At 32.4% G+C, this 12597-nt stretch overlaps 1 protein-coding gene across 16 annotated transcripts in view; it reads left to right on the top strand.

Moving 5' to 3' along the window:
- The window catches only part of LOC124442870 (DNA polymerase zeta catalytic subunit-like), a 110799-nt gene extending 100073 nt beyond the window's left edge, over nt 1-10726 (top strand). For 11 of the 16 annotated variants that reach the window (XR_006947383.1, XR_006947394.1, XR_006947385.1 and 8 more), the window contains 13 exons: nt 312-402; nt 557-636; nt 832-901; nt 1068-1175; nt 1657-1881; nt 1965-2102; nt 2209-2399; nt 2480-2575; nt 2713-2890; nt 2959-3120; nt 3193-3354; nt 3801-3895; nt 5250-5366. Coding sequence is in view for 2 of the 16 variants with exons in the window: in XM_046993382.1 (XP_046849338.1) it covers nt 312-402; nt 557-636; nt 832-901; nt 1068-1175; nt 1657-1881; nt 1965-2102; nt 2209-2399; nt 2480-2575; nt 2713-2890; nt 2959-3120; nt 3193-3354; nt 10599-10619 (1522 nt within the window). In the remaining 14 variants the exon portion in view is untranslated. Of the gene's footprint in view, nt 1-311; nt 403-556; nt 637-831; nt 902-1067; nt 1176-1656; nt 1882-1964; nt 2103-2208; nt 2400-2479; nt 2576-2712; nt 2891-2958; nt 3121-3192; nt 3355-3800; nt 3896-5249; nt 5367-10598 lie in introns of those variants that run through there. The other 5 variants (XR_006947388.1, XR_006947390.1, XM_046993382.1 and 2 more) reach the window with 5 other exon arrangements.
- Nucleotides 10727-12597: the final 1871 nt, after the last annotated feature.

Raw genomic sequence — 12597 nt, 5'->3', positions numbered from 1 at the left:
ACTTCCTTAGCACTTGTTTTAAGAAACACGGCTAACCTGACATTTACTTATCATTTGACTTTGAAGATGACTACTGCTAAGGTTGTCGAAACGTCAGTCAACATCAACACGAACAGTCCTTCACAGGACTCTACTAACCTCGAGCAAAACGTAACGATACTTCCTGATGCAAATATTCACTTGATACAGCACTTTTTAATAACATTTAAGTATTTGTTTTCCTGTAGTTCATCCTTCTACCGTCGTGATAAAAGAAAGCAATGGAGATATTCTTACTTATGTATTATTGTATTATTTTATCTTTCTCTTAGGTCTGGTCACACTAAAGGTGTTTCTGCAATAAGATTCTTTCCGAAATCTGCTCATCTTCTTCTGTCGTGTAGCATGGATTGTAAAATTAAGGTAAAAAGTCATTTTCTCTGTCTTACATGTCGTTGTTCATTTTGAGTTTGGTTGTACATCGTTAAATGTTTCTCCAACATTACTGGAGGTGAGAATTTTTAATAAATTACCATCACGACAAGCAATACATTTAAAACAATACATTTCCTTTCAGAAACTGCAAAATGATATTCATGTAAGCACCAACGGCTCTGTTTTTGTAAAATCTAACATAAGACGAGGGATTTTACCCAGGTAATGTGGGATATTTCACATTCATTTGGTTACAGGTCACATTTTTATTGATTCAAAAGATTGTTGAAAAAAATAACATTTGCATTTTGTTGTATATTTTGCAATATACATAGCGTTCCTTCTTAAGTCTTTACTCTCCTAAATGGTCTTGATATCTTTGGCTATTATATGTTCAATAAGTTTGATTTATTTTAGAATGTTAGAGGAGATATTAGACACACGTATTATGGTAAAGAAAGCTATGAAAGATTGTAAAGATGATAAAGTAAGTTGGTTTTATTAAACCTTTGTTTTCGAAGCGATCTTTGATGTTTTTATAAGATCCAGTAGCTAAAACGTCATGGAGTTTTCATCATGTTCAAAAAAGATGCCTTTCCACTCTTCGTTTGTTTTCTTTAATCATTCAATATCATAAATTATTTACATTTTAGACTCTTCTTCAACTTCTTGATGCTCGACAACTTGCTTTAAAGTTGATTGCAAATGTCACTTATGGTTACACATCCACAAACTTCTCAGGACGAATGCCTTGTGTTGAGGTAAACTTATGGTTACACATCAGCAAACTTCTCAGGACGAATGCCGTGTGTTGAGGTAACTTTGATCTTGTCATGATAGAAATTTAAACAAACGATAACTCTCCCCATTCCATCTAAACAGACCTTGTGCCGTAAACTTTGTATTCATGATAGAAATTTAAACAAACGATAACTCTCCCCATTCCATCTAAACAGACCGTGCGCCGTAAACTTTGTATTAATTGATTGTATCTATATTATATATATTATATATTTACCAATACACATATATATTTTAGATACAATAAATAAATAATATATTTACTACAGATAATTGGTAAAGATATAATACATACAATATAGATACATGTTAATTATTATGATTATCGTGAGCCTGGACTAAGTCACGTGCTCAGATTGAAAATCTGTCAAGTGCTTATTGTGATACTGGATTCATTTTACTCTTAAAATCATCTGAATATTCTTTTCTGTTTTTCATTAGATTGCTGACGCCATTGTTCGTAAAGCACGCGAGACCCTGGAACGAGCTATCAATCTCGTGAACACAAGGGATGAGTGGGGTTCTCGTGTGGTATATGGGGACACCGATAGTCTTTTCGTGTTAGTAAAAGGTGCCAGTAAAGAGAAAGCGTTTAAGATTGGAAAAGAAATTGTTGATGCTGTTACTGCAGAGAATCCTAAACCTGTGAAACTAAAGTTTGAAAAGGTTTTTATCTACTGTAAAATTGTATCTATTTGAGAGATTTGGACTTTAAAATACATTTATGTATAACTAGGGATGATTTTTAGGTATATATGCCTTGTGTTCTTCAAACAAAGAAATGTTACGTTGGTTATATGTACGAAACATTAGAACAGAAAGATCCAGTGTTTGATGCGAAAGGAATAGAGACTGTACGGCGAGATACATGTCCAGCGGTCGCTAAGGTATGGAACAATCGACAATATTTACTGTCTCATCCAATCACACAAGATTCTGCAGGGGAGGGTAGTTTTGAGTTCAAAGCAGTCTGTGATTTTATTTTTCTAACAGATTTTAGAGAAGTCTTTAAGGATTTTATTTGAAGAAAGAGACGTGAGTCTTGTGAAGAAGTTTGTCCAGCGGCAGTTCGTTAAAATGATGAAAGATAGAGTATCGATTCAGGATTTCATCTTTGCTAAGGAATATCGTGGTATGAAAAGATATAAACCAAAAGCATGTGTTCCAGCTTTGGAAATTGCAAGGTTCATTTTATTGTTGAAATGAAAAATCCTCTTTATATTGTTGTCATGATTACAGTTTTACTATTTCTATTTTTGTATAGACGTCATTTGTCACGTGATCGTCGCGTGGGAGAACGTGTACCTTACGTCATTGTTAACGGCAGTCCTGGACTACCATTGATTCAATTGGTTAAAGAGTATGTTCAAATGTTGCTGTCTTTCATTATTTTACGTTATGTATCATGACAAAAGCTGTTGGAATGTTATTAATAAATACTTTAGTATAAATATGATTGTCTTCATTAAACAATCTTCTTGTTTTAATTTTCTTCAGTCCTATTGATGTGTTAAATGATAGAAATCTACGCCTCAATACCATCTACTATGTTCAGAAACAAATACTTCCTCCATTGGATCGAGTTTTTTCCTTGATTGGTGTTGATGTGTTTTCATGGTATACACCACTACCCCGCTATATCCCTCGACATCGTGTTATTGCAAGGAAACAAAAAGTTAGTTGTCATAAGTACATTCATGAATTGATGTAAAAGCTAAATTAATTTATTTGAACAAATTTTAGCGTTCGATTTCTCGGTTTTTTACAACTCTACACTGTCCTGTATGTGAACAATTAACACAGCATGGTTTGTGTCAAAGTTATCGTAGCAACCCTCAAAAGTCTGTCTTTATTCTGGCAAGTAGAGTGGGGAACTGGGAAAGAAAATACAGTCATCTTAAAGAGGTATGCATAATAAATAACCAAATAATTATGGTTTGTCTTTTTCATGACATTTAATTTTTTTCCATATTGTAGATATGTTTTCAGTGTTGTGGAGCTAGAGATGAACAACTGAGCTGTATATCACTGGATTGTCCTGTTATGTTTAAACTAGAGAAGTTAAAAACAAATATGGAATATGGAATGACATTAAGAGACTTTCAAAAAACAATTGAAGAAAGTTATGGTCAGTCAGAGGTAAACAATACAACCACCAAACGTTGATGGTATATTATCATCGTTAAAATCTCGATGAAATAGAGATTTCACATTTTTCTTGGTGAAGCACATTTGTTATAGATTTAACTTTGTGAGGTTAAACCAAAAGCGGCCCAAAAAATATCGTAAATTGTATAAACAAACGATAACTCGCCCCATTCCATTGTAACAGACCGTGCCGCGCAAACTTTGTATTGATTAATTGTATCCATATTATATATTCATTTATGTATTTGTTTTTATTATTTATTAATATATTTTTTTACGTAAATATATAATATAGATACAATGAATCAATACAAAGTTTGCGGGGCACGGTCTGTTACGATGGAATGGGGCGAGTTATCGTTTGTTTATACAATTTAAGTGATTTTTTGGGCCGCCCATGGTTAAACTTTGTTATTTAAACATTCATGTTTTTATAGCACAAATCTAAAGGGTTTTGGAGTTCCAGTAATTTATAATGGATCATAATGGATCACCATTTCTCTATTCTGTCAAGGATTGCCATCTAATACAGGTATAAATGTACATAAATGATCACAAGAAATATTTTTTTGCTCAATTGACTTAACTTCTTTGGATGTACTAAACAATGTCATTTTTATTATTCATAAAATATTCTTTTGTTTTTGGACCACTAACATTGTTTCATTGTAACTCATTATTTTCGATATCAACAGACACATAAATGCAAGCAAAAGATTAATTAAGCATAGACGGACAAACAACGAAGCATGCAACATAGATATCAAAATAAGCCGAATAACAAATAGTGACTTTTAAACAACTTTTATGTTAATAAAATTTTTATTTCTTCAATTCATTTACCGTTTCACCAGGTTGGTTGCTGACGCATTCGACAATTGTTTGTTTAATGTGCTTATAACATTTTCAAGTTTCCTTTTAATAATTATACAGGATGTATCATTGAAACATTCTTTATACAATGATAATTTCTAAAAAATAGGCACTCGATGAGTACGTAAAGATTTGCTTTTTTATGATTGACGATTGCCAAATACCAGTATGATTGATATAATCTGACTAAAATGGGTGGGAACTCAAAATGTTTAACGTATTATTACCGTTAATTATTACGGTTATATATAACGTATATATATAATTATTATACGTTATAATAGGGTTATGATAATTAATATACGTTAATTATTACGAATTATTACGGTTGACGAATATTCGAGTTCTCGGAAAATACCGCCATTTTTTAAGTGCTTTTTATGTCATTGAGTTTACTATTTATCTTAGGCCTGTTTGAAACGTCTAATTTTACATGAGCCGAATGCATTTAAAACAAAAGATATCGAGGATTTTTTTCATTTTCTTTTGTTTTTAATGCATTTGGTTCATGTAAAATGCGACGTTTGAAACGAACCTTACACTTACAAAGACATAAAGAATTTTTTATTCTTACGCAAGCAGCAAACTTTAAAAATGAAAGCGTTCGCTCATAAAAAACAAAAAGAAATGAGATGCAATTAGCAAGTCATTTTTACTTGTGTACCATGTAGAATTAAGTACACGTCTAAGAACTGACCAATCAGAAAACACACGCTTTCCGCAACTTGGGGCATATTTTAAGATCAACTCAAACTGTCAATGCGTTATTTAATTCTCTACCTTCCTACATACACGAAGAATATTTGCCGAAAGCGAAATATATCTTTCACTTTTTCGATAACATGTTCAGGTAAATGTGATTTTTGATATTCGTGTTAGGAGAGAGCTCTCTCTTTGATTGAAGTGTGAAATGTAAACGACATTAATATCTTTATGCAAAATGTGTGACCTAAATATACGTCTTCTTATAAAGTTTTCGTTTTTGTTAATGTTAATTCTTTGCTTTATTTTAGACGTGAACATTTTCTGTTAATGCGATCGAGAAACATAGAACAAATGTTTGTGGATTTAATTCACCATGATGGAGGACTTATATAAATAAAGAAATTGATTATTGACCACGATGAAAACGTATTTGGCTTTTGTTCACCATTCCCTTGAGGCTGAGCTATTTACGAATTGATATTTTACTTCGTCTGAACTGCTTTATAACTGAGGAAATATTAAGATGGTAAGTATCTTTTTCCTCCTTCATCGTTTTTGACAGTAATTTTACAAGACGTATATATATTGTGAGTCCACCATGCCGTTTACAAGCCAAGGTATGAATGGGAAATCAAAAGATTTTGTTCTTTAGCGACGTTTCAATCTCCAGTGTCTCCAAGTCAAATGCAGTTTATTGGCCTTTGGCTGTTTTAAAACGTTTTCCTGAGCATTTTTCTTTCTTAGATCACGATTCTTGTCTCGACAATTGATCGAAAGACAAGTCACTTTTAACCAACGATTTATGATGGTAAGATTTTTACAGCAACAGAATAAGCTCATGAGAAAGTTATGTTTATCTCAGGTGTTTAAATTACCTATTGTAACTTTACACAATTTCATTTTTTTACACATGAATAAAATTACGCCAACTTGATTAGTACAATCTAGTACAACTTAATTAACAGTGGGTAAAACAGTGCTTTATGCTTTTATTTCTTCCAAATGCTTCACAGTGTAGTTAAACTCCTCGATCGATTTCAGCGTAGTGAGCGTACACTTGATGGTCTTTGCAAAATTTTTTTTGTAATCAAAATATCTTACAATATGTCTCAAAAGAACTGGTCATCTTTGAAATCTTCGGATAGTTTGAAATTTGCATGATTCAGCGGCAATGATTGATCTCCACGCTAGGAGGTATAAATGTAATTAAAATAAGTCTCTTGACTGGGATTTTTAATGCACTGTAGCTTCTATATTATACGTATGTAGTTATTAATTTATTATGTATTTAACTACGTTTAATTAAGGCTCCTTGAGGATCAATTTTTGCTGAATCATGGAAATTGTAATGTCAGATAATTTCAAATATTGTAAAGGTTGAAAAATGAGACATCACCAAGAAATATGTGATAGTCAGTCAACAAACCAGCAAAATCAAAGTGAAGCAACTTTCATGTTAGTGGGAAAATGCTCAAAGGTCAAAGAATGTCTTTTTAACCAAAAATTTTCAACGCGCTTGCAATTCACTTATTTACCTTCCAAATCGCAACAAACAACAAAGCATTCCATAGCTAGAACCTAGAACTCTTTTTATAAATATTTAAAACTGCAGTTATTTATTCAGTAATTTACACACATCAGTAAATAAAAGTTGGATTACCTTTTTTTTGAAACACCCTGTATCAAGAACTTAGATCCTCAGACCGTGGGGGTTCCCCTTTGGATAAATCAACTTAAATGTATATTTTATTAAATACGTGTATAATTTACGGAAAATAAAAAATAAGAATCAAAGGAAGATATCAGAATGCAGCCCTTTAATAACACCATGACAACTCGTAGCGTATAGCAAGTCTACCAGTGCTATGAAAATAAATATTTTGTTGTTCAATTACTTTTTCGTTACTCACTACACTACATATGAGATGACAACAGTAAATATGGGCCAGACACACATAATTAGAGTGAAAGCCCCATTTTTCTTGGCTACATCACTACCTAAAACATACATAAAGATAAATTACATTGTCAGGTGGTCACCAATGCCAGACCTATCAAAACGCTTGTCAGCAAAGGATTTTATTGTGTTTAGTCTTTACAGTAAGGAATGGATTTGTAGCTCCATTTCAAGGAACAAGATCCTTTTTTAGCCCTGGTTTTTGGGTATATTTGTGTGTGGAGAGAAGGTCAATAGTTTGGTTACTTGATTCAACATTTCTTTCTATTTAAGGTTGGGGATTTACACCTTAAATGTTGTGACAATGTTCTTTTTTCGCTTACATTTAAATGTAGTAAATCTCATTTTTAATTTATATTTAATTTTCTTGGGATCAGAGATAAGCACAACATTTTGTATTGTGATTTAGTGGTAAAATCATTTATGTAGCAGGGAGAATCAGTTTCAAAGCAATGTAAACTATAAACTATAGCAAAAGCAAGACATTGCCTTTATAGTTTGAACTATAATAAAGTATTATTGAAACAATCATTAAATAAATATTTCCTCCAAAGTAAAAAAAAACAAACATTGTCACGACAATTAAGATGTTAGTCCCCAAATCAAGTATGATTGAATCAAATAACAATAACTGCATGTTCATTTCAAACAACTACAATTCTCATAAATAGAAAGTATATTTTGTAAATTATATGAATGAATAGAAATAAATTTAGAAAAGACTGTATTTATACTTATATAGCAAAGCAAATCTTGTGGACTTTTCAGCATTTCAAAAAGGGATGTTACATGATCATGGTTGCTGTAAGATCAGTATTTACTCTCATTATACAAGAAAATGACCCAACAACATTCATTTTAAGGAACTTCACAACTTCTGAATAGTTAGATTTTGCAAACTAAACTCATACATATACTTTGATAGTTCCATACAAGTTTCTTAATAAAAACTGTTCCAGTAAATAAATGACAGTTGAAAACTTGAAAATACAAATGTTTGAATATTGTCAATAATATATTTATACCTTTTATAAATATACAACTGTTGTTATTTGAACCTTTGTTAAAAGAAATCTACAATACAACTGTTTCTAATCAGCTTTAGTATAAAGAAGACCTACCTAAAATGAAAAGAGAAATTGATATTCTTTTTCATTGAAAATGAGCTACAAATTCATTTCCTCTTCTTCTATCTTCTTGTACGTTTTCACAAAGACAGGAGTATTTTATCTTCTAGAAAATAAAAGATAAATAGAAATCCAAGTGCTTCAGTTTCAATATCTATAGTTTGTTTATAACCAAATGAAGATTGTTGTATATTATTGCAGTACATGTTCAGGTCCAAATTCTTTGGTTTCAATGTCTATCGCTCTAAACTGAAAATACAACTGTCTTTTGTCCTTTTTGTCTTCCTTTATCTCGTGAAACGTTTCTCAAATACGGAAGACTTTTAGCTGTTGCCAAAGAAAAGATAAATATAGAGGTCAAATTCTTCACTTTCAATTTCTATCGTTTAAACTTTATTATGTTGGTTTTTCGTGTTTTTCCTATCACATTAAATTACAACGATATAGTGTATTTCGCCATTCCGGGATTTTGTGCGTTAACGCAGTATAAACATGGTCACTAAATGCTTTCGCTTTAATTTTCATCGCTCGTACATAAAAATAATTTGCTTTTTCGTACTCTCCCATTTTACTGTAAACCAAACCCAGATTGTTGTACGTTCTCGCAATATTAACATGGTCAGGTCCAAATGTTTTCGTGTCAATTTCAATCGCTCGTTCATAAAAATCTTTTGCTTTTTCGTACTCTCCCATATTATAGTAAACTGAACCGAGATTGTTGTACGTTGTCGCAATATTAACATGGTCAGGTCCAAATGCTTTCGTGTCAATTTCTATCGCTCGTTCGTAAAAATCTTTTGCTTTTTCGTACTCTCCCATATATTTGTAAACCGAACCCAGATTAAAGTACGTTGACGCAACATTAACATGGTCAGGTCCAAATGCTTTCGTTTTAATTTTTATCGCTCGTTCGTAAAAATCTTTTGCTTTTTCGTACTCTCCCATATTATAGTAAACTGAACCTAGATTGTTGTACATTGTCGCAATATTAACATGGTCAGGTCCAAATGCTTTCGTGTCAATTTTCATCGCTCGTTCGTAAAAATCTTTTGCTTTTTCGTACTCTCCCATATTATCGTAAACCGAACCCAGATTGACGTACGTTGTCGCAACATTAACATGGTCAGGTCCAAATGCTTTCGTTTTAATTTTTATCGCTCGTTCGTAAAAATCTTTTGCTTTTTCGTACTCTCCCATATTATCGTAAACCGAACCCAGATTGTTGTACGTTGTCGCAATATTAACATGGTCAGGTCCAAATGCTTTCGTTTTAATTTTATCGCTCGTTCATAAAATCTTTTGCTTTTCGTACTCTCCCATATTATCGTAAACCGAACCCAGATTGTTGTACGTTGTCGCAATATTAACATGGTCAGGTCCAAATGCTTTCGTTTCAATTTCAATCGCTCGTTCATAAAAATCTTTTGCTTTTTCGTACTCTCCCATATCATCGTAAACCGAACCCAGATTGTTGTACGTTGTCGCAATATTAACATGGTCAGGTCCAAATGCTTTCGTTTGAATTTTTATCGCTCGTTCATAAAATCTTTTGCTTTTCGTACTCTCCCATATTATCGTAAACCGAACCCAGATTGTTGTACGTTGTCGCAACATTAACATGGTCAGGTCCAAATGCTTTCGTTTGAATTTTTATCGCTCGTTCACAAAAATCTTTTGCTTTTTCGTACTCTCCCATATCATCGTAAACCGAACCTAGATTGTTGTACGTTGCCGCAATATTAACATTATCAGGTCCAAATATTTTCGTATCAATTTTCATCGCTCGTTCATAAAAATCTTTTGCTTTTTCGTACTCTCCCATATTATTGTAAACCAAACCCAGACGGTTGTACGTTCTCGCAATATTAACATGGTTAGGTCCAAATGCTTTCGTTTCAATTTCTAGCGCTCGTTCATAAAAATCTTTTGCTTTTTCGTTCTCTCCCATTTCACTGTAAACCAAACCCAGATTTTGGTACGTATTCGCAATATTAACATGGTCAGGTCCAAATGTTTTGGTGTAAATTTCCATCGTTCGTTCATAAAAATCTTTTGCTTTTTCGTACTCTCCCATATCTCTGTAAACCATACCTAGATTGTTGTACGTTGTAGCAATATTAACATGGTCAGGTCCAAATGTTTTCGTTTGAATTTCCATCGCTCGCTCTTGAAAATATTTAGCATTTTCCAATTCTCCATTTATCCAATACAATTCACCCAGCTCGTTGTACGAATGTGAAACATCAATATGATCAACACCTAACACTTTAGTTTGAATTTCTGTTATTTCAGAAAGTAATTTAGTTGCAAGTTTATAGTTGAAAAATCTTTCCAAAACATCTACAAAATATTTGGCAAGTTTCCAATTTCTTTCATCAAGTTTTTGTTTTGATGATTTTACATCGATCAACCTATTTTGGAAATGTTGAAATGATGAATTTGTTATGAATTTCATTAAATGTGGAATTATTTTGATTTCATCTTCTCTGTCTTTAAAATGATTTAGTGCCCAAGCAACTTGACAGGCAAGATCAGCTGCAGACTTTTTAGAATTATTTTCGTTTTGTTTACAGCCAAAGGTCTGCGATGAATAATTTATGATGGCTTCGTGTACGACGCTGTGCAGGCGGATGTCGTTTTTTTCCGTTTGAAGGAATAGAGAACAATGCTTTAATTGAAGACAGGCATCTTCTGCAGATTTTTGTGGATCAATGCTTTTAATAAATTGTATTATAACATCTTGTGGTAAGGGATCGAAAGATATTATTGAGAAAAGTTTAAAAACATGTTCCAACAAGATGGATTCTTCAGCATTTTTTTGTACTGCTAACATAACAGTTTTCATTCCTAAATAAGCTGTGTTTATTTTTTGAAAATTAGCATCCATATTCTGTCGCTCTCCTTCATTCAACTTATCAAAATATTGCTCCCACGTGAATGTCGGATTTACACTTTTTACACTACCTACGTAGGAAGCAGCATTTGCCAGGAACAACGGTTGACGATCTAATTTCTCTGATAAATCCTTTAAAAATTTTTCATCTTCATTATGAATATCAGAAAAGACAGATAGAAGTTGTCGACATTCTTCATTGTTCATACCATGACTAACTGAAATGTGTTTATTTAGATTTCCATCTGGTGATATAGCATCTGTATTTTGGACAGTTACTATAATTTGACCATTTTTCCAGCTATGATCACCAAGTTGAGGTAAAAATGGATAAATTTTATGAAGTTCAACCACGTTATCTACAACAATCCACCATGTTTGCCAAGATTTCAGTTGTTGTGTCAGCAATAATTGAAAATCTTTAATTTTGTCTTCGCTGCTTTTTGCTTCTTTCAGAATATTTTCAATGACAGTTTTATCATTGCTTAATCGTTGACAAAGTTCAGCGTAAGTTTTTAAAAGAGAGTCCATATCTTTTCCTTCGAGTGTCATCACAAATGTTGTTTCATTTTCCCAGTCAAACGAGTTATACATTTCTTTACAAACTTGTCTAGCTAATTCAGATTTACCACTGCCAGGATTACCAGAAATATAGTAATATGTTAGTTCATTTTTGTTAGTACTGCGCAAGTTATTGAGATCTGCTGTGATTTGATTAAGTAACTCTGTACGTTTAACCACATTGTGATTTGGTTTGCAAGGAAGTTTTTGAAAAGAATTAAATGTGTTTCGTTCACTTTTTATTTTATTAATTTCAGTCAATGAAAATGCTAGATCTTTAAATGACTTTTCAATATCACAAACCATTGTGTCGAATTCGGTATCAGATAATTTACCATCTACATTATGAGCGATTTTGTTTCTTACTTTACGTAGTTCATTCACAGCAGCTTCAGTGTTTGGATCAATTTTTGTTCCAATTGAGTGGGTAGACAATATTGCTTTACATAATGCCGTACAATCCCACTTACTAGTGTCACCATCTTTAAGTTTTGACAAAGTTTGTCTATCACAAAATTTTTTCTCTTTGATTTCAATATTGAACAACTTCTGACCACTAACGTTTGTATTTTCCCATACTCCGTAATTAATGTTCCACTCTTGGATAAATAAATCAACAAGTTTCTTTTTAACGACATTTTTAAGTATTCTCTGCAAGTAGTTGTAATTCTTTTCTTCTCTTGACTCCATCTGAGGATCATAAAATTATTAATATCAACATGAATTGTTTGTTTAATTTGAATTTATAGACAACTAAAATTGTAGAAGATCAAACATAGCTACGTAATGTTACAGTTTTACTTGTACGTGTAAATGAATATCGAGGATGGCAGCTGAAAACAACGCAATTGGACATTTTAGTTTTCCTGCATTTAGGCATTTGGCTACATTTTGGTAGTGGCGTCACCGGGGTTTTGCGAGTGGAAAGGCACAAAGTTTGTACCACGTCAGTCGCTAGCGAAATGGCCCTAAAAATTGCTTCTGTACTGGAAATTTTTGAAATATTTATCACAACATGAATAGTTTCAATTTTTTAACTTCTCAGTTAAACCTTGGCGGATTTGTACATTCTTCGTGTTATAACGTTACGTGGATTTATTATTGATTTTAATGAATTG

This window comes from Xenia sp. Carnegie-2017, unplaced genomic scaffold (genome assembly GCF_021976095.1).
Source record: "Xenia sp. Carnegie-2017 unplaced genomic scaffold, XeniaSp_v1 HiC_scaffold_20, whole genome shotgun sequence".
In the NCBI taxonomy this organism is placed as follows: domain Eukaryota; kingdom Metazoa; phylum Cnidaria; class Anthozoa; order Malacalcyonacea; family Xeniidae; genus Xenia; species Xenia sp. Carnegie-2017.
This window is presented reverse-complemented; position numbering and strand designations above follow the sequence as displayed.